The following is a 21,533-nucleotide window of genomic DNA, read 5'->3' on the forward strand; positions in this document are numbered from 1 at the left end:
TGCGGACACAGATCCCTACATTCTATTCTGTAAGGCTTTTCCGCTTCATCCATCAAGAAAGGTCTGAGGACCAGGAGTAGGAAGGGAAAAAGAAAAGCCTGAGGAGTGCTGGCCTTTCAGCACTATGGTGAAAGGCCAGGTTTCTGTTTATCTAAAACAGTGATATTCAAGCACCTGGATGGCTTAGTGGGTGAAGCACCTGCCTTCAGCTCAGGTTGTGATCTCAGGGTCCTGGGATCAAGTCTTGCGTCGGGCTCCCTGCTCAGCAGGGAATTTCCCTCTCCTCCTGCCTCTGCCCCTCCTGCTCATGCTCTCTCTTGAATAAAATCTTTTTAAAAAATTAGAAGACAGGGATCCCTGGGTGGCGCAGCGGTTTGGCGCCTGCCTTTGGCCCAGGGCGCGATCCTGGAGACCCGGGATCGAGTCTCACGTCGGGCTCCCGGTGCATGGAGCCCGCTTCTCCCTCTGCCTGTGTCTCTGCCTCTCTCTCTCTCTCTGTGACTATCATGAATAAATAAATAAAAAATCTTAAAAAAAAAAAAAAATTAGAAGACAAAAAACAACGCAATGACTTTCCAATTGCTCCTCAGATGCTGGATGATTAGCAAATCGTCTGTACACATATAGGTACGAGCACAGAGCTGAACACCCAAGATCTGTGTGGCCTTGACAGTGTGCATGAGCAGCAATGAAAAAGTCTGTGTGCTTGTTGGACTGCCCTCGACACCCAGCTTGTGCTGGACCTCAGAGGCTTACAGAGTAGTGCCCAGTTCCCTGGGCTCTGGTGATGGGAGGGCAGGGACACTTACTGCACAGCTGCTCGATGGTGGCCCACTGCTCAGACTTCTTCCACGTCTGGGCGAGCTCCTCATTTCTGGTCCTCACTGCCTCCAGCAACAAGCTGATGCTGTCCTGCAAGAACCCAAAAATGAAGACTCCAACTTGCTGTGCGATGGTGGACACACTCTTGTTAATAAGACTCTTCTTCCCCAATGTCAAGACATACTCCAGAGGGAATTAAAAAAATCTCACAGGCTGTCACTATGAAACACAAAATGCCACACACTTAGGTCTATAAAATCAAGTGCTAAATTCAGAGCTAAACTTAAGTTCATCCTGAAGAGCTGCCCTCTGCCACAAGCAGACCACTATGCTCAACCACCGAGATACTGAGCTCACATCCCTTATCCTGAGAACTTGGATGCACAGACAGGAGCTCACGGCCATGGGGTCCACCCTCCACCCTCATGCTTTCCCTGGAGGCTCTCTGTCTTCTCAAACGTCTCTAGATCCTACACCTCCAGGGTCCAAGTACAGAAAATTAAAATACTCTATACAATGAGAAACTACTAAAGCTTCAGGGGATCTCAGGGGCTCCCCAGAAAATGTTTTCCAACAGGTGACTGCCAAACAGTACATGTCTACTGACAAGCGGGCCTGGTGTGCAGAGCCCAGACCTCTGGCACCTGCCCGACTGGATGAGCAGTGGCCTGCACTGGGGCCGAAGGGCCACTCTCTGCGCTCAATGAGGCAAGCAGAGGCAGAGGGAAATCTTGGGGTACCTGATGTCAAATATATGAAGCAGGTAGTTTGGGGCCAAGATACAGACACAAGATAGACCGAACAGGATACAAGTGGGGACTGAGGCGCTTCTGCCCTCTGTCACCTTCAGGGAATGTGTCAAGTCAGGGGCTCAGAAGAAATTCATTCCTCTCACTCTGCTATTCCCAAAGGTCTCAAGCACCAGAAAGGCACAAACTAAGTAAGGGCCTCCTGGGTGGACCCATTGCCCCTACGCTGCTCAGACAGCAGCCACTGTTGGTGACACTTGCTCTCGGCTCCCTGACAGCACGTCTTCAAAACGCCAACTATGCAGCTGTGGACTCAGGGCCTGGATGCCAGCCAACCTTCTGGGCCAAGGCAATAAAACCACAGTTGATTCAGGAGAAGAGGAGATATCAGTAAGAAGGAGGGGCTGTGATTCTGAAACCGTTATAGAGTGCTGCATCTCTAATGCTCCATGCTAGAGGACAGAGCTCAATGTCCTCTGCTTCCCATGCAGTTATGACAAATGGAACTGTCCTCCATGGGGCTTAGAGAAGCTGTTTCAGTGTAATTGCTAAATGTGGAAGCTCCATCTCTGTACCAAGAAGCCCCTTGTGAAAAGCCACTGCCCACAGGACCTAAGAGGGACTCTGACCCAGCTTCCCAGCCATGCTCTGGCTTGTGAGAAAAGGAAGCATCTTTTTTATAGCCAAACCCCACCTGGGGACCACCAAAGCCAGATATTCAGTCGGCACACACACTCAGGCCTGTACCTGCAGAGGCATGACCTCATTGGTGACCAGAAACAGCAGGAGGTGGAAATCCGAGATGGTATCCAGGAACACGGATGAGGTATTCTGGGACAGATAGGTGGCCAAACTGTGGAAGTCCTACAGTGGTGAGGGAGGAAATAAGTGAGCACGAGCGTCCCCGGACAGCCCTGGGTCCCAGCCCAGAGAGCCATCGTCCCCTCCTGAGACACGGCTGAGTGCAGAGCTCAGACACACACCACTCCCCATCCTGTTTGATAAACACTGATGGGGACCCAGGCCAGAGGGACACATGGCTGCAACATGAGCTGTGGCTCTATCCTCCTAGGAGGATGCTCTCAGTACACATGTGACTTATCGACAGGTGTAAGAGAACACAGTTATAAAGCTGACCCAGCTTTCAAATGCATTCACAAGGACAGATCGCCCCCCACCCGCCACCTCCAGGGGGAGAGTGGGTTGCGGGAAGGGCTGACTTCGGGGCTAGGAGAAGACCTGCCTGGTACTCGCGGTTCACCTGTACTGCTGACCTTGGGTACTTGGACCGCGAGGATAGAGAGAGAGAGAGTGTTGGGGGGATTATGCAACATGACCGCCTTCAGCAAAACTAAACGCAGGCATTCAAGAATGCCACCCAGAAAGTGGCTCTGCACCTTTATAAGCACCCTGAGTCCCACAGATGGGCCATGAGGAGAGCAAAGCATCAGAGAGGTTTTGTAAGTGAAGCACCATGCTTCTCAAGAAAATATCCTTATATTCTTTTCTGTGATGCCTGTTAACAATTCGAACAAACATGTCCCAGACCATCCATGTGGCAGCAAGAGGCACCTGCAGGAGAGAGCAGGGGTCACGGCACAGGATGTGCTGCGTGAGACCCGCACCGAGTGCTAGAAAGCCTGGGTGGCCGGGCCACACAACGCCACACACGTCCTGGATGGTGCATGAGAGATGAAGCAGGGTGACAGGACAGGAAGCCAGAGCAAGCAGTGAAGTGACACATCTCCACAAGAAATGACGTTTGTTAACAAATAAAAAAGTTGTTAGGAGAGGACACGAGTGACAAATAAATTTGGGGAAGAAAAGAAGTCAAGTGAGAATGGCCCTTCTGGCAGATCCACAGGCCTGGGGCCTCATGGGGCTCTGCTCTGTGGTTATCTGTCAGCCCGGAGTGGATGTCAGGGTGATCAACAGTGTCTCAGAGACAGTCCTAGCTGGGCTTCGTCACAAGAATGAATCAGGAGAGTTTGAAACCTTGGTACTTTCTGGAAAAACAACACTGACACTAGATGAACAAGCAGTAGTTACTTTAAATTATGTTTCTAAAGACAAAGAGCTTACCTGTGTCTCACCCAATACATCCCGGTTTTCAATAGGAAATGGATTTTGTGAAATAGAAAAAGTATAAACTGGATCCTTGGGGAAAGTTGTTGTGATCTAATGAACAAAAACACAAATCCTTGATAAATTGTGCTGCCAACAGCGGTGAGGGCGGCCCCAGGTGCCCCAAACAGCCCTGAGCACAGCACCCACCCCTGAGCTCCGGCCAGAGTCCTAACTGTTCCCCACTGGACACAAGGGTCACCCATTAATGACACCCTAAATGAAAGCCCTAACACTCTGACTCTGGGAAGCAAACTGAAGGATCCCTGGTCACAAGTTTTAGGATCGTGCCATTTGTGGGCAGTTTGTGTGTGCTGGCCAGGCTTCCATCTGCCCAGCCGCTCACACAGAGGCCCTCCCCGTGGAGGAGCCAGAGAGTGAGCTCTGGGAACGCAGTGGACGGGGACAGAAGAACTCTCAGGGTCAGCCTTGATGCTGTGAGAGAAACAATGACCTCCAGAGCTTGCAGAGGCCCCTCTGGACATACGGCACCACTGCACGGAGCCAGGGCATGTCGAGGCAGCAGGAGAACCCACGCTTCTGAGATGCAGCACACAGCCCTCCTGCTCTTCCCATCAGACAGGCTGGAGTCAAGAGCTTATGTCTGAAGGGGAACCTGAGCCCTTCATTTGGCTCAGACATGCTTTAGTAACAGCAGAGGGCATTTTAAATCTAACACATAATCAATAGAAACTACAGGGACAGTGGTAAATGTGCAAGAATCAATACAAATATAGTTTTTCATTCCTCCTGGCAGACGCCTCTCCCCACGAAAGCACCCAAGTGTGAGCTATCAACCACCTTTTGGTTGACACAGCTTTTCCTCTACAATATGACACTAGCGGCAGCAGATTACACCTCATCCAGATTTAGGGTAGCTATTCTGGTTCCTTCGGGACTATTTCTAAAGAATGAAAATGTTGTTCTGGTCTGTTTTCTGCATCAGTGAAGGCAGCGGGCCGTTTCAAGCTGGCTGGCCCAGGATTTGCTGTGACTGTGCCAGCACTCTGAAGGACAAGCTGAGCCATCCACAGCATCTGAGACCTGAGCCCCACTGCTCTTTTAAAGATTTTATTTTTAAGTCATCTCTACACCCAACGTGGGGCTTGAACTCACAACCCCAAGAGCAAGTCACACTCCATCAACGGAGCTAGTAGCCAGGCGTCTCTCCCACCGTCTCTTCCCCTGGTCTTTTATCGACCAGACCATGCAGCTTGGGGACTCTGGCCACAACGCCGCGTACCTGCATGGCCTCTGTCAGCTACGGATCCTAAGCCTCAGTCTGTTCCTCTGTGAGACACAGATGACTCCGAGTGCCTACATCCACTAAGGCTCAGACACACAGGCCTTATTAGTCTTAGCTGCTGTCACAGTTCTAAAGACGCCGGAAGAGCCTTCCAGGCTGTAGAGACAAAGGTCTGTGGAAGCCACAGCACTTTTGCTTTGGGAGGGCAGGGACGATGGTGGGCCAGCAACAACAGAGCACCTACCAGGCAGCAGATGTGGAATTAAGAGACATATGTGTTAGACCTGAAACCTCCCCTTAGAGCATGACAGAACCAAAGTTCACTAGGCAGTCTGCGAATATCCCAGACGCCCACCTCGACCTGTGTTCCAACAGCCCCAACCCAGCCTGCCTCAGGTCATCTAGCCAATGCCCTGACACATCCACAGCACATCCACAGCAGCTCAGGGAAGGGGGCTCATTCATCCCTTCTCCTGCCTGAAACAGCAGCCTGCTCATGAGGGCGACTGCCCCAACCTCGTTCCATAAGAACAGAGAGCCTGGGTATCATAGGGCGGAATGTTCCCTCACAACCAAACTTTACTGACTCAACACACTAAGCAAGAACTCGGCCCATTTCTAAAAAGAAAGAGGTGGGGAGGCCACAAGGAAAGAAGACCTCAGAAAGTGGGCTTTAAATCACGCAGACTCCTCCTAAGTGTATGTTCCATCAATCTGTTTTCATCTTAATTACACCCTAGGTAGTCTAAAAAACAGATGCCTTTATGGCCTAGGTAATAAATACGTTCTCAGGAACTGTCAATTGGAATGGAGCACCGATGGGCTTGGCTCATGGGGACCTGCTGCTCCAAATGCAATGATATTTTACAACCTGAATCACATGCCCTTCCTGAGTCCAAATGTAGCCCAGAGAGATCCTTGCAGGCAGCGGTTAGGAAATGAGCAGCCGCCCATCCCCTTGGAACAGAGCTGATTGCTGCAAATGTGTTGGGCATTCATGCTGGAGTCCTCGACTGCCCTTTGGCCTGGGACCACACCTCCAGGACTAGAGCACGCCTCCAGAAAGGAGCTGAGACTGGGACCAGGCATTCTGGAGTTCCACCCAGGAAAGCACACTACCATCTCACTCAAGGACAATCATGGCTACCTGCCCCGGGGGACTGACTCAGGAGGAGAGTGACCCACCACCGTGAGCCCGGCTTTGGCAGCTGAGGTCTGAGTCTGGTCAGGGCAGCACCCGCACACACCGCACCATGCACAGTACCACACTGGGCTCGCTGACCTCCACAGGCTGCCTGGCCAGGTCAGTGGTCCTTTGTTATACTTTAGGTTTGGGAGAAGATAAATCCTAAGTTGTTTTTAAGGAAATAAAAACATTGAAACTAGAAGAAAAAGACCTTGAAATCACCAGCTTTTCATGATGACAGAAGCTCAATGATTCATATATTTCCCGGGTGTCCATCCTGGGCCAGGTATAGGGGCAACTGTCCAAGCTACTGCTGCTACCCTCACAGGGCCCCCACCCGGCAGCCCAGGGGGATGGCGGGGCGCTGTACACTTACATCTATGATCAGATACTCCACGGGCAGGGGCCGGGCCAGCTGGGTGATCTCATTGCCAAACTTGTCTATGTCCTGAAACAGGAAATAAAAGTGAGCAGCATGAGCAAAGATGTGACCAGTGACATGGTTTATCTTTTACATGCTTGTCTTAGCTTTTGAATGACTACAATTTCTTTTTAAAGATTTATTTATTTGAAAGAAAGAGTAAGAGAGAGAGGACACAAGAGGAGGGGGGAGGAGAGGGAGCAGAACTGCCCCCCCTCCGCTGTGCAGGACTCGATCCCAGGACCCTGAAATCATGACCCGAGCTGAAGGCAGATAGATGCTCAACCAACTGAGCCACCCAGGCGCCACCAATGACTACAATTCTTGCCTATGTGTATGAAAAGCAGACAGGATACTGTGCATGTTTTTGCTACGCATCCACCTTCTGTCATTTCCTGGAGCTCTGTATGATGATGGCCATAACATGAAAACCAGCCATGCTTTTTCTACCATGCGTAGTCTCTGCTGGGAGCCTATGTTACAGCCCCCTACCCAGCATACACATCAGGCCTCACACTAACGTTGCCCTGTGCAACACACGGGTCCAGGGCTCCCTCCCACCTGCCTCCCAGGCTACACCTGTTCCTTTCCATCCTGGACAAGCTCCCCACAATCTTGAGCCTAAATGCTAGCTCCTAATGATCTACTTACACCTCTGAAAACCCAACTTAATACACATACGTTAATAAAATAAATACATACACAAACGAGTACACACACACACAAATACGCAGACATGGAAAACCCCCACCACCAATCTGTCAAAGTCTAAACTTGTTTTGCTTTGTCAGATGCACAGAACATAAAGTTTAATTATGGGGAAAAATGGCCAGCATATGTTCATTAATCATAAAATGACAATTATATCTGATTTATGTCAAACATGCTGAGTTCAAACAGAGCTCTAAAATAAATTCATAAGAACCAACACTTTTCATTAAAGATTCTGTGAGAGGGGGTCATATTTTCTATCTAAATCATCATTTAACATCATATAAATCATTCACTGAGTCATATATAAATTATACATCCATAACTTCCAATTATGGGGCCTTCCATAAAAGTTTACATTTATTAAAGCTCTCAGACCCAAATGGATGCCAGGCAGGTCCCCCCTGAGGTCTGTAGGATGACGCAAGGCCACCCCAGCATATCCCACCTTTCCAGGGACGTCAGAGGCACGCACCGTCGTTCAAGACAACCTTCCCAGGCTGTTCCTAAGTTGAACCAGGTCTATCATCCTAATGGCAAGTCCGGAGGTCCTATTTGGCCCAGATCCTTTTGTTCAGAAATTTAAATTTCTGGTCTGCAATAAAGCTGTTTATCCATGCCTTCCTGACCTTTCTTCGATTCACAACTAAAGAGAGCTGCCAACCAGAGCCCGCCCCTCTGCTCTCCCAGGACACCGTCCAAATCTAACTACACAGGAAGCATTAGCACCCCATCAAAGGACACATTCCTGGAAACAACACACCATGCTTTGTCTGTCTGGCTTCTTTTGAAGTTGGAATTACTTTCCACTCCATCTGGGTAAGAGTCACTTGTCCTTACACGTGACAGGTGGCTGCCCTGCGCTGGTTTCCACAGCAGTCAGGCCGAGCCCAGCTTTCTGTGGCTCTCCTGGCTTGGACGGGGGCATGAGACATGGGCCGGTGGAGTAGGTCCTGGGGCCCCAGAAGCGGCAGTTTCTCGATAAAGGAGATATGGTAGGAGGCGGGAATCAAATCCAATCACACTAAATCACCACTTCCAAAAATACACGCTTGCCCCTACAAGAAATAACCTGCAACAACTCATATATAATTAGCCCATCTGGAATTCATCTTCCAATCTAATTAAGCTCTAATATGCAGAAACATTCTTCCAGCACCTGTTCGCTTTCATCTTCCCCTCTAGGGATTTTTCTTGTTAAATGCCCCTCTCTCTTTTTTTTCTGCGTCGTGCTATTCTCTTTCAAATTTAACTACCCAACTGTACCTTTCTGCTCCCCAAGAAAATAAAGGTGCTGCATCCCCCTCTGCTCCCCGGGGGGAGAACAGGTAACTTCTATCTTTCCCCCGTGCCTCCACGTCTATGTTTCTGCCAGCCAGTCCCCAGCCCTACACAGCATCTGAAAAGCAATTACTTTTTATAGGCGTCAGCAGATGTCGGGCTGGGGGAGGAGGGCCTCTGAATTCCCAGGTCGGCAGCCGACAAAGTGTCAGCGGTTTCATCTCCAAGGGGAGGAAGTCTCTGGGATAGGCAGGGGCTGAGGTCCTCGGTGCCAGGCCACCTGCAATGGCCATGTCTGCAGACAGCTGCACCACCGTCGGGATAGTATAGAGAAGGCCAGGGATCTCTGTCTTTGTGGCAGGACAAGGACAAGCTCCACTGACCTGGTGGTGCCATCTTTCTTGGAAAAGGTGAACGAAATCCCTATTGTATTGCTTTTCTCTTTAAAGAATTGGTAAGAAGGATAACAAGTAACACCAGCAGCTTGACCTGAGACTTCACAGGATAAAGAAAAAAATCAAAGTTCTCAGAACAATGTTTCTCAAAAGAATCACTGTCTAGGAAACAGTCCTGTCAATAAGCACCTACAGAGTGTCTGTCAGAGGCAAACAGAATCAGCAGCTAACATATATTAGGTGCTGGGGGTACACAGTCCAGGCTAGACACCACATGTATACAACCAGCAGGCCCCAGTGCATGAGGACATCAGGGGCTACCAAAGTGAGTTCATGTGCCTGAGGTGGAGTGCCTGGTAGAGGTGGGTGAAGGGGGTTAGAGACCCTGTCTACCCATATCAGAACCCCAGAGCTCAGCACTGGAACCTGACACACTCTGCTCTTCCACCCTGCGCTGGCACCGAGGTCAAACATTCCAACCCCACTCCCACTTGTGGGGACCCTGTGACCACAGGCTCCAGTCCTGCAAGTATCATGCTGAGCAAAACTTGCTACCTCCTACTCCAGAGAAAGAATGGGTACCACAGAATCCTTGTTCCTAGACTGGGACATCATGACAATATGTGGTTCAGAGTCTCTTCTCTTATTGGCAATTTCTTGATTGATAAATTTTCCTAAATAATGCCCATTATGTAGCAAACATAATCTCTTGTAATTAAAATATTTGTTTAAAAAATATTTACAAGTGCAGCGGTCTTTACCCTGAGAAATACAGAAACATATTATGGAACTATAATGGGGTGCCTGGGGGGGGCTCAGTTAAGTGTCCATCTGCCTTCAGCTCAGGTCTTGATCTTGGGGACCTGGGATCGAGCCCCAAGTCGGGCTCCCTGCTCAGCGGAGAGTCTGCTTCTCCCTCTGCCCCTCCCTTAGCTGGTGCTCGCTCTCTCAAATAAATAAAATCTTCAAAAGGAAAAAAAAAAAACCCACAAGGAGAAAATGTAGGTAAATATAGAGTTATGGGGTAAAGAATTACTTCCTAAATATAATAACAAAGGCAGAAATTACCATGAAAAAGGATCTTTGAAATCAGAAACTATTTCACCATCTTTACAGGAAAAACATAAAGAAAATGACGGCCTGGCATGTGTCTCTAACATACGACAAAGGGTTAACATACAAAACCCAACAAACAATGCAGAAACAATGAATCACCTCACAAATACCCAGTGCTGCACACGCCAAGGCAATTCACAAAGGACACAGGAGACCCTGGGATGAAGCGGGTGCGGAGCAGGGTCCTGACAGAGCCACTGCGCCCACGCGCCAGCAAGGGCAGTGTGGTCTGCAGCCCAGTCTGCATGAGGGAACTGTGCCACCTTTTTGGAGATTTGGGAGAATGCCTAACACCCTTGAAATACAACTGTCCTTCAACAAATAATGACAGCTCTGGGGATTTGTCCTGAGTAATGTAGAGCACACACCAAAAGCAAGGTAAGGGATGGGCCGAGGATCACTGCTGAGAAGTGCCAGGTGCTGGGCACAAACCTGGGTCCCTCAACAGCCAGCTCCTTGAAGGAGGGATGACCCCCTCTGCCTCCGTGCCCTCCTCGCCGCTACACCTTGGATCCCACCCTCCTGCCCCACCGCCTGAACCAGCCCCACAAAGAGCCGAGTTCCATGGGGCGGTGGGGCTGCCCGGCCCGGCCGACTCCGTCCTCTCACTTCCTTGCAAGGCTTCCAGTGGAACTAACACCAAAAATGGCTTGCTTGGCTTCGTTCCTGGTCCCACCATCCCAGACCTCAAACACCAAACACTGGCCCCTAGGTCTCAGGGTGCTACTCACCGCAGTTATCTGACTCCAGTGCCCACCTGCTCACCCTGGCCAGAGACCTAGCTCCAGCCTGGGTTCCTCCCTGCCACCCCGGAGGCCTCCGGGGCGCTCTGCCCAACAGCCACAGGGAGTGGACATGTGTCCCCTGCATTACAGCACCAGTCTTCTCACTGGGTTCCCCAACTCTGTGCCCAGAATGATCTACAACACTGACCTCCCACCCACAACCTGGTATCCAAGCACCTCCTATCACACATCACACTGCTTTCAGGCCCACCTCACATCTCCCTCCTGTGGCCATCTCCGAATTCCCCAGACCCTCTGCTCCACACCAGTCACCCCTTGCCACAGGACCAACACCAGGAGCACTCACGTGGATCATTTTTCTCATGTTACAAAAACCCCAAATGAGAAAACATCTTGTTCCCACTTCCCACACAAGCACTGTCCATCGCCTCCCACCTTTCCAGCAGACTCAGTTTTTGGCCGGCCTCTCCTTTAAATCCACACTAGCCAGCCCTGCGTTCTCTACACCAGCTGCTCGGGCCCCGATGGCCACATGGTGCCCACAATACTCTCATTCTGGGATTGTCAGCACCACATGACAAGGTACCTGTTTCTCGGCTTGGCTTCCTGGTGCCCCCTGGCATCTCGGGAGTGCACACTGTCTCTGCTGCGGCCCTCACCTGCCCCTGAATGCTCGTCTCCACCTCTCCTCCCCAACGATGGCATCCAGGCAACAGCCCCTCACACCATCCACACAGCACATCTGCAGACCCACCTCCAGGTACAACTCACTGTCCCAGGCTCCATACTCACCCACCCCCGGCCAGGGTGGTGTAGAGGCATGGGCCTAGGTCCAGAGCTGCACTGGCGCACGCAGGAGCCCTCACAGCACCCAGAACAACCGGAATAGCTTTCAGTTGTTACAGACGCTATGATTTAGCCACATCTTCAGTCATGTGCTCCTTCTTCTTCATAATCACATTTAAATGATTGACCTAGGGGCCCCTGGGTGGCTCAGCGGTGGAGCGTCTGCCTTCAACTCAGGTCATGATCCTGGGATCCTGGGATCCTGGGATCAAGTTCCACATCGGGCTCCCCACAGGGAACCTGTTTCTCCCTCTGCCTGTGTCTCTGCCTCTTTCTGTGTCTCTCATGAATAAATAAAATCTTAAAAAAATAAATGATTGACCTAAAGCAACAGTAAAAAAATGAGAAGTAGGCCAGATGCAGACAGTGGTTACTGCTCACCAGGCCTCCCTCGGGTCTTTCTATAGAGATCAAGTGTGCGACCACGAACCCAAAACTCTTGCTTTAAACTACAGAAGGAAACCAAATGGAGTGTAAAATGGCACAGAAAGGGAGAAAAGAAAATACCATACTCTCTTCTGCCCTGAACAGTCCCAAGATAACCCACATCAAGCAGTAGCTCCCTCAGGAAAGCACCTGCTTTTACAAACAACATGCCTTGGATGTCACTGCACGTCTTCCCGATCCTTACTTCTCCAGACTCACTGCCTCTCAATCACATCCCCTGCCCAGCCCCTCTTCATGGGTTGCACACCACCCGCCAGGGCATGCAGACCAGAGCGTGGCCAAACACTGCCCTCACAAAAGCCCCCCAAGCTCTCCGGGCCTGTCCTCTGTACACTGTACACACACCCACAGGAACATGAGCATCACCACCCACATATGCTCACGCTGCATATACAGCTATGTATTGAATTTTACGTTTTGAGTTTTATCCTAGGTCCTTAAATAATTTTCAAGCACATGCCTTAAGTGGTCACAATATATTCTACCCAGTGACATATTTTAATTTAATGCCCCATTATTGGACTTTTAGGTGGCCTCCCATATTTGTTATCACAGATGACACCAAGAAGAGTAGCCTCAGGTGAACCTTGGTGCACGGCCCATTTGCAAGGCTGACTCTTAACCCAGCCACAGCCCACGGGAGGACCAAGAGGATTATTTCCATGTTTGCCTTCAGAGGTCTCTTTGCTCAAACTGTATTTTCCTAAAACATATGAGAAATGAATATCTCAAATCCTACAAGGCTATAAACAACTGTGGGAAGCATGGCAACCCTGCTCTCACTAACTAACAGCCAAATGAGCAATCCGGGAAAAAAACACAGCGTGATTTAAAGAAATAACACAGGCTCTGTGATCAAAGGGAGCTCACTTCCCAGGGCGCCTGGGGGGCTCAGTCAGTGAAGCATTGGACTTTGGCTCAGGTCACGATCTCAGGGTGCTGGGATGGAGCCCTGCAACGGGCTCCCTGCTCAGCGGGGAGTCTACTGGAGATTCCCTCTGCCCCGCCCCCCACTCGTGCTTTTTCTCAAATAAACAAAATCTTAAGGGGAGGGGGGTGCGCACTTCTTAAGTGCAAGAAATTTACAAGAATGGAAGTAAAAAGTACATTTTCAACCTGATAAAGGATATTACCAAACAAATAAAAAACCCACAGCAAACTCCTAGATAATGATGAAATCTTAAAAGCACTTCCTTTATGGAAGCCTGGGTGGCTCAGTGGTTGAGCGCCTGCTTTCGGCTCAGGTCGTGATCCTGGGGTCCCAGGATCGAGTCCCGCGTCGGGCTCCCCGCACAGCGCCTACTTCTCCCTCTGCCTGTGTCTCTGCCTCTCTCTGTGTGTGTCTCTCATGAATAAATAAATAGAACATTAAAAGGAAAAAAAAAAAAGCACTTCCTTTATGGTTAAAAATAAGACAACAGTGCTGGTCACTGGACGTTGTTCTGGAAGCCCTACCAACAGGAGGAGGCGAAATGAATGGGAAGGGAGAGACCATCGCCATTCCTAGATAATACACTCATCTGTGCAGAAAGCCCAGAGGAATATACATGTGAATTCAGAGGAACCAATAATAGATATCAAAGTTGCCAAACATTTATCAGTTTCAAATAGCTAAAACATAATTTAAAAAAGACGCTATTTATAATATGTAGAAACCGTAAGTATCAAGGAGCAATCTACAGGCAGGACTTCCATGCCGATGACCCTAAGTCCCTGAGACACTGGGGACATGGAGCAGGTGCAGCACCCCCACATTCACAGGGGAACTCAGCACAGAAAAGGGGGCCATGAAGTCCTAGTAAGACTTGTTTGTTCTGGTGCAACTTGTGAGCCAGTTGTCTATCTTCTACGGAAGAGAAAAGGGTCAGGAGCAGTCAAGGCTCCTGAAGAAAAGTATGGTGGGGATATAAGCAGGCACAGAGGGTAACCGTAGTCAGAGTGATGGTGAACACATAATATTGGTGCCAGCGGAGAAAACTGGCCAATGGAGCGAAGCAGAGCAGAAACACATCCTGGGCGAGGGGACACAGATGACAAAGTGCCACAGATCAACAGGGGTTGAAGTAGAGGGTTTTCAATAAATGGTGTTTCCAGTTGATTATCCAGAAGATTTTTTTAAAAATTAAGAAAGAAGTTGGGCCTCTGCCTCACACCATCCAGTGAAAAAAATTCCAGGTGGGCTAAGAGCTCAAATGTATTAGACAAAATCATAAACCTCGTACAAGACGATAGACTATCTTATGACTCAACATGCTAAACCCTAACGACAAGAGCCACAAAGCTGACCATGATGAAACATCAACCTCTGGCATCAAGACACCACAGAGAGGAAACATGAGCCACGTGAAGAGCTGTCACATGTGTCACTGACAAAGGGAAGAAATGGAATACCGGGGGACACTTACAAATCAACATGAAAGAGACACAACCAACCACCCAGGAAAAAAAAACAAAACAGGAAGCCTACTTGAAATGCACATCACAGGACACAGGACACAGGACACGGGACATAGGACGAGCCAACACACAAAGACTCTGACCTCACTTACAATCAGGTGAGTAAAAGTCATAACACAACAAAGAGTGTGTGGAAGTCAGCAGTGGTTGGCACCTGTGCGCAGCCGGGGAACACTCTAGGGAAGGAGCCCAGCAAGCTTGGGGGGAAGCACAGTCTCAGATCTGTCGACTACAACAACATGCAGATCTAGGAAGAGAAGCTGGGGGTGGCAGCTCAGCGCTGTAGACTGAGGTCACCTCCTGGGAGAGAAAACGAGGGGAAGCACAGGAGGGTCCCAGGAGCTTCAGAGGCCACAGGAATATTGTAGTCCTTAAATGCCAGGTCAGACTTGGTATTATGTGATGTTTTATTTCTTAAACATATTTTATAGGTAATCTTTCATATCTATTTGGTATTTAATTTTAAAAACTTCAAAAAGAATCAGATGGGAGCATAATTAATCTAAAGTGATGTATTCATTGATAGTATGCACGGAGGGCTTCCTAAGCAGGTGCCGGGGTGGAGCCAGAGAGCCTGGGTGAGGAATCTAGGATGTAAAACACGCCGAGCTCCTCAACGTGAGGGCACCAGGTCCTGCCATCACCCACAGGCTCTCACACTTTCCTAAAAATGAAATTACTGTCCAAATGCTCAGAATGGCAGCCAGCAGGACCCTTGACCTCAGGTCCTAAAAACTAGTCAAAACACTGATTCTACATTACAAAACATCGTATCACAAATGCATCTTTGTAAGGTAGGAACTTTGGAGGGGGAGGAACTAACTCTATTTCTTGTATTGGTTCCCAGTGTGATGTGATTTGAGGTGTGAGCATTTAATAATAGTTTAAAACTGAAGTACCTGCTCCACAAACAGGATCTAAGGGCAGGGTGTGTGCTCTAGAGGCCAATCATTTTTATTAAACACCATGGAGGATGCAGGGGGAGAGAAGAGGAACCACTATACAAGGGGCTAGGAATCACTTCCTTGGAAGAATGATAGGAGTGCCCCTCCCCACCAGCTCCACTGCTCCCCCAAACCCGAGAGGCATCCAAGTGAGCTGTCACAGGAGAGCCCTACTCTGTCCTTCACCTGCACCAGTCTGGAAAGAGCAGGTGCAGCAGTGCCATCGTCCTTGGCTCCACAGGCATTTCCAGATAGTGGCTGACAAGAAGAGTTGGCCTGTGCCTTTGGACACTTGCCTCTGCTTGCTGGCCCAGCATTCAGGGCACCACCCCAGCGCTCCCGCAGAACCCGCAGACCCTTGAGCTGTGGCAACTGTGCTGACTCAGGCAGAAGAGAGCCGAGGAGGGTGCTGCTGAGTGGGCCAACACTCACTGCCCTGTCCCTTCCCGTGCCCGTGAACACGGACCCACCAACACGATGTCATTCCACACAGGGACTGAGTGTCTGGGCGTTCCCGCCACCCACCACCCCAGCACTCTGGTACAATCAAGCACTGAATGATTTTCAGCAAAGACAAAGAATGAGCACTACACGCTACAGACATGGCTGGACCTGAAGACATTACAGAAAGTGGTGAAGAAAGCCCGTCACAACAGACGGTGCATGGGGTGACTCTGTCAGGACAACACACACACACACACACACACACACACACGGGACAAAGGACTGCCAGGAGTTCCGACTGCCAGGAGTAGTTCCGGAACGAGAGGCTTGGGGAGGGGTAGTTGTCATGCAGGGTTTCTGTTTGGGGGATAAAAGTATTCTAAAATCAGATGGTGGTGCACGAATATGTGTGAATATGCTAAAACCCAGTGAACTGTGCACTTTCGATGGGTGAATTATACTGTATGTGAGTTATATCTCAAAAAAGCCATTTTAACATTTAACTTGAGGGGTGCCTGGGTGGCTCAGTGAGTTGGCATCGGACTTTGGTTAGGGTCCTGGGATCCAGCCCTGCATCGGGCTCCCCGCTCATGCACACTCTCTCAAATAAATAAATCGTTAAAAAATCGTTAAAAAAATTAACTTGATAGAAATAATAAGTACTAAAACAATGACTAGAAAAGTACACACATCAAGTTTAAAAATTGCTGGGGGAATGGTGCCTTAGTGGCTTAGTCAGCTGAGCTTCTGACTCTTGGTTTTGGCTCAGGTTGTAGTCTCGGGGTCACAGGATCAAAGCCCCTTATCTGCACTGGGCACAGAGTCTGCTTGGGATTCTCTCTCTTCCTCTCCCTCCACCTCCACCCCAAGCTTTCTCCCTCCCTCCCCCTCTCTTAAATAAATAACCTTTAAAAAATATTTAGCCTCATTATTTTTTTTAAATTTTATTTATTTAACAGAAAGCGAGCACAAGTCGGGGGAGAGGCAGAGGGAGAGAGAGCAGCAGACTCCCCGCAGAGGAGAGAGCCCGACACGGAACCCGATCCCAGGACCCTGAGATCATGACCTGAGCCAAAGGCAGATGCTTCACTGACTGAGCCACCCAGGTGCCCCTACCTTCCTGTTTCTTAAAGGTGAAGACACGCTGTTTTTTTATTGTTTTTTTTTTTTTTTTTTTTTTTTTAAGGATTCTATTTACTTATTCATTAGAGGCAGAGAGAGAGAGAGGGGCAGAGACACAGAGAGAGGGAGAGGCAGACTCCACGCAGGGAACTCGATGTGGGACTTGATCCCGGGACTCCAGGATCATGCCCTGGATCGAAGGCAGGTGCTAAACCGCTGAGCCACCCAGGGATCCTGTTTGATTATTCTTATTTACTGACTCTTTTGTATGTAGCTTATTTCACAACAGAAATAATTATGAAATGGATTACAATGAATTAAATCTTTATCACATATGCCTGGAAAAGAACTCATTCTGATGCAAGTAAACTTCAATAAAACAAAAAGGAGTAAGAAAAAAATCACACCTCACTGAAAATCAAGATACCAAAACAATTTAAATGGTACATACTCTAGAATTCATTTTCTTGACAAAAGCCATGAATATTAGTATCAATTGTTTAAGATTATTTCCTTCATAAACACAGTGTCTAAATACTCTTGGAGTGGGGCACCTGGATGGCTCAGGGGTTGAGCATCGGCCTTCAGTTCAGGGTGTGATCCTGGGGTCCTGGGATCGAGTCTCCCATGGGGTTCCGTGCAGGGAGCCTGCTTCTCCCTCTCCCTATGTCTCTGCCTCTCTGTCTTTCTCATGAATAAATAAAAAATAAATAAGTAAATACACAGGAATAAAATCTCACTTGGTGGGCAGCCCGGATGGCTCAGCGGTTTAGCACCGCCTTGAGCCCAGGGCCTGATCCTGGAGACCCGGGATCGAGTCCCATGTCAGGCTCCCTGCATAGAGCCTGCTTCTCTGCCTCTCTGTCTCTCATGAATAAATAAATAAAATCTTTTTTTAAAAAAAATCTCACTTGGTGTAGACACTTGCTTACTTAAGAAATGGATCTCAAAGGTGTCCCGGGCCCACAGCACGGGAACCCAATGGGCTGGAACATGTTCCAACTTTCCAAATGCCACCCCCAAGGCCCTCCTGGCAAATCAATTCCCAACATGCATTTTCTAGTTAACAACTCTGGAAGGGGCATCACCTCCAACGTTCTCTGCACAATGAAGGGCTCAGCAGAGACAGCATAAGAGGGAAGCAAGCCATCAGGCCAGGTTTCACGCAGGGCATCTGGCTCACCAGACAGGATACTTTCCCCGTGTGCTAGGAGCGCTGCATCTCTTGAGTGTTTGCAGGGATGACAAGCTCCTCCCAGAGGTGTCTGCTGCCAGGACTCTGCCCTCAGATGGGCCATGCCCACGCCTCTGCCATCTACTGGCTGCGTAAGCATCTTTGTGCCTCCACTTCCCCACCTGGAAAAGGGACAACAGTACCCCTAACACCACCAAACCCTGTAGGGTGCCATGAGGACGAGGGGAGATGCCGACAGCTCTCAGAAAGCCTGCAGCCCGCTGGAATTACAGTTTCCGTTGGCTCCCTGTGTCTCTACTGGCCACTCAGGGCCACATTACTGAATGAGAGCAAGGCCCTTCTCAGGAAGGAAGGAACACCTGAAATCCACCCCCTCCAGCCCCACACCATGGTGTCCATCCAGCCTCCAGGGCCTGGAGACACACACACAACATGCACAAGAGCTCCCACAAACACCACAGAAACACAGGACTTCCAAGCTGCATTTTAAAAGCTGTCAGAGCGCTGTGGGCATAAGGGTGGCAAGGGTGCCGAGGACCAACCTCCGGGGCGGGGGTGGGTGGGATGCCACCCAGGGGTGAGGATACGGCCCCCCGCAGATGTCTACAGGAGAGTGCACGCAGCCAGGCCTTTCTCGCAGGTGTGAGCTGGGCTGCAGCTACAAACCGGACACCAAAAGGGGCTGGAGGGTCCACCCAGCTACGCAGACACGCTGTCTGATGCTGAGGCACACAGGAGGCCAAGCACCCGGAGGGCAGAGAACAGCCTCTGCAATCCCACGGAGCAGGCACGCCTTATCTCACTGCACTTTGGTGTCCCGCGCTTCACCAGCACTGTGAGGTTTTACAAGTTGAAGGTTTGTGGCCGCCCCATACTGAGTAGGTCTATAGGCACCATTTTTCCAATAACATTTGCTTACTTCGTGTCTCTGTGCCACATTTTGGTGACTCCTGCATTATTTCAAACATCTTTGTTTTCTGTGTTTTTTTAAAAAAATATTTTATTTCTTTGACAGCAAGGGAGAGGGAGGGAGAGAGCACACTTGCACACAAGCAGGGTGAAGGCAGAAGGAGAGAGAGCAGCAGACTGCCCCCAAGCACAGAGCTCGATCATGACCTTAGCGCAACCAAGTGAGCCACCCAGGCACCCCTCAAACTTCTTTGTTATTATGTGTTAGGACAGTCTGTGATCAGGGATCTCTGATATTACATAAACTTGATGAGGCAGCAGCAGCATGTGAGAGAACTGACTCCCGATTTTGAAAGCAGCTCTCCTGTGGGTAACCTGCTATCATACAGCATCGTCTGCTACAGGAAACTCGTTCATGAAAGGAACAAGTGACGGAGCAAGCTTCACTGCAACCCTAGTGTAAGAACTTGCCACAGCTACCCCAGCCTTCAGCAGCCAACCACACTGAGGCAAAAAGATCATGACCTGCTGAAAAAGCTCCAATGATGCTTAGCACTTCTCGGGAATATCTTTTTTTTTTAATTTTTATTTATTTATGATAGTCACAGAGAGAGAGAGAGAGAGAGAGGCAGAGACACAGGCAGAGGGAGAAGCAGGCTCCATGCACCAAGAGCCCGACGTGGGATTCAATCCGGGTCTCCAGGATCCCGCCCTGGGCCAAAGGCAGGTGCTAAACTGCTGCGCCACCCAGGGATCCCAAATATCTTTAATTTAAGGTATGTACATTGTTTTCTAGACATCCTACTACACGTCTCACTTTTGCGTGCGCTGGGAAACCAAAAAAATGCCATCTGGCTGGTTTTATTGCCCTATCTGCTTTATTGTGGTGGTCTGGAACTGAACCCGCAATATCTCCAAAGCGTGCCTGTGCTCAAGGCAAAAAGTACTGCCGGTAGGAGGGACCGAGAAACAACACAGGTGAACAGGGAAAACCCAGACAGAGTACTGAGTGAAGTATGGAGTGACGCTGAGGCTCTCCCCACTCCTGAGAGCACGAGGGGTTAGGAGTTCTGGTTCTGTCCCTGGTGGAAGGCCACTGCTGCAGATAGAAGCCAGTTCTGCACGGGGCTGGGATGACCACATCTTAGACACAGGGGGTTCAAACACACAGCCATTCTCCCTGTCAAGATGATGCAAATTTCAGGAGTGTACAGGGTGGAATTTTGCAGATAGCATTAAGGTCACTAATCCAGGGACACCTGGGGGGCTCAGCGGTTGAGCGTCTGCCTTCAGGTCAGGGTGTGATCCCGGGGTCCTGGGATTGAGTCCCGCATCGAGCTCCCTGCAGGGAAGCCCGCTTCTCCCTCTGCCTGTGTCTCCACCTCTCTCTGTGTGTCTCTCAGGAATAAAAAAATAATGCCTTAAAAAAAAAAAAAAAAAAAAAGATGACTAATCCACTGACTTTCTTTTTTTTTTTTCCACTGACTTTCAAGTCAGAAGACGACCTTGGAGCAGCTAGACAGGCCAGATCGAAAGACATGAGCCTGTCAAGTAGTGCAAGGGAAGCAGCAATCAGAGGAACACACTCCTGGCAGGCCTCCAGGGAGAAGCAGCAGACTGCCTCTCTGTGAAGTGCGTGGGGCGAGGTGCCCAGGTACTTGGTGCTGCCAACATCTCCCTGCAGATAATAATATCAGAGCCCCCCCCCCCAAAAAAAAAAATAATAATAATATCAGAGCCCAATTGACACCGCGATGGCTGAGCGCTGCCCAGAGCCAGCGCTGTGAGTGAACACAGCACTGTGGTTACGGCAACCCTGTTTGTAGCGACTTGTTACGGCTGCCACACGAGATGAATACAATGGCCAAAAATGACACAACACACAGACCCAAGAAGCTCAAAAAACCCCAAATTCAGGACAAATGAGGAAAACTACCCAAGCACATCAGGACCAAGTTGCTTGAAAGCAGTAAGAAGAGGAGAACGTAAGAAGGAGCAGCAAGAAAAGTCTTATTATGGATGAAGGAACCCATGAGGGTGACAGCTGGATTCCCGCTGGAAACGTCCAGTCACAGTGACACCAACCCATCAATCTAGCATTTTTTTTTCTTAAAGATTTTATTTATTTATTCATAAGAGACAAAGAGAAAGAGGCAGAGACACAGGCAGAGGGAGAAGCAGGCTCCCTGAGAGGAGCCCGATGCGGGAATCAATCCTGGGTCTCCAGGATCACACCCTGGGCCAAAGGTGGCGGTAAACTGCTGAGCCACCTGGGCTGCCCCCTAGTATTCTTTATACAGTGAAAACAGCCTGCAAAACGAAGACAAGATAGCCTCCAGACAGACAAAAGCTGCCTTGCAGGAGAGAGAACT

The 21,533-nt window shown here is 49.5% G+C and overlaps 1 protein-coding gene across 3 annotated transcripts in view; it reads right to left on the reverse strand.

The window, feature by feature from the left end:
- Positions 1–21,533, reverse strand: part of NPLOC4 (NPL4 homolog, ubiquitin recognition factor) — a 65,852-nt gene that overhangs the window by 4,029 nt on the left and 40,290 nt on the right. For all 3 annotated transcript variants that reach the window (XM_077854592.1, XM_077854591.1, XM_077854590.1), the window contains 4 exons: positions 6,504–6,575; positions 3,654–3,749; positions 2,319–2,435; positions 810–912 (listed from right to left, as the gene is read on the reverse strand). In XM_077854592.1, coding sequence (XP_077710718.1) covers positions 810–912; positions 2,319–2,435; positions 3,654–3,749; positions 6,504–6,575 — 388 coding nt within the window. The remainder of the gene's footprint in view (positions 1–809; positions 913–2,318; positions 2,436–3,653; positions 3,750–6,503; positions 6,576–21,533) is intronic.

The sequence above is a fragment of the Canis aureus genome, chromosome 16, assembly GCF_053574225.1.
Source record: "Canis aureus isolate CA01 chromosome 16, VMU_Caureus_v.1.0, whole genome shotgun sequence".
Taxonomy (NCBI): Eukaryota; Metazoa; Chordata; class Mammalia; order Carnivora; family Canidae; genus Canis; species Canis aureus.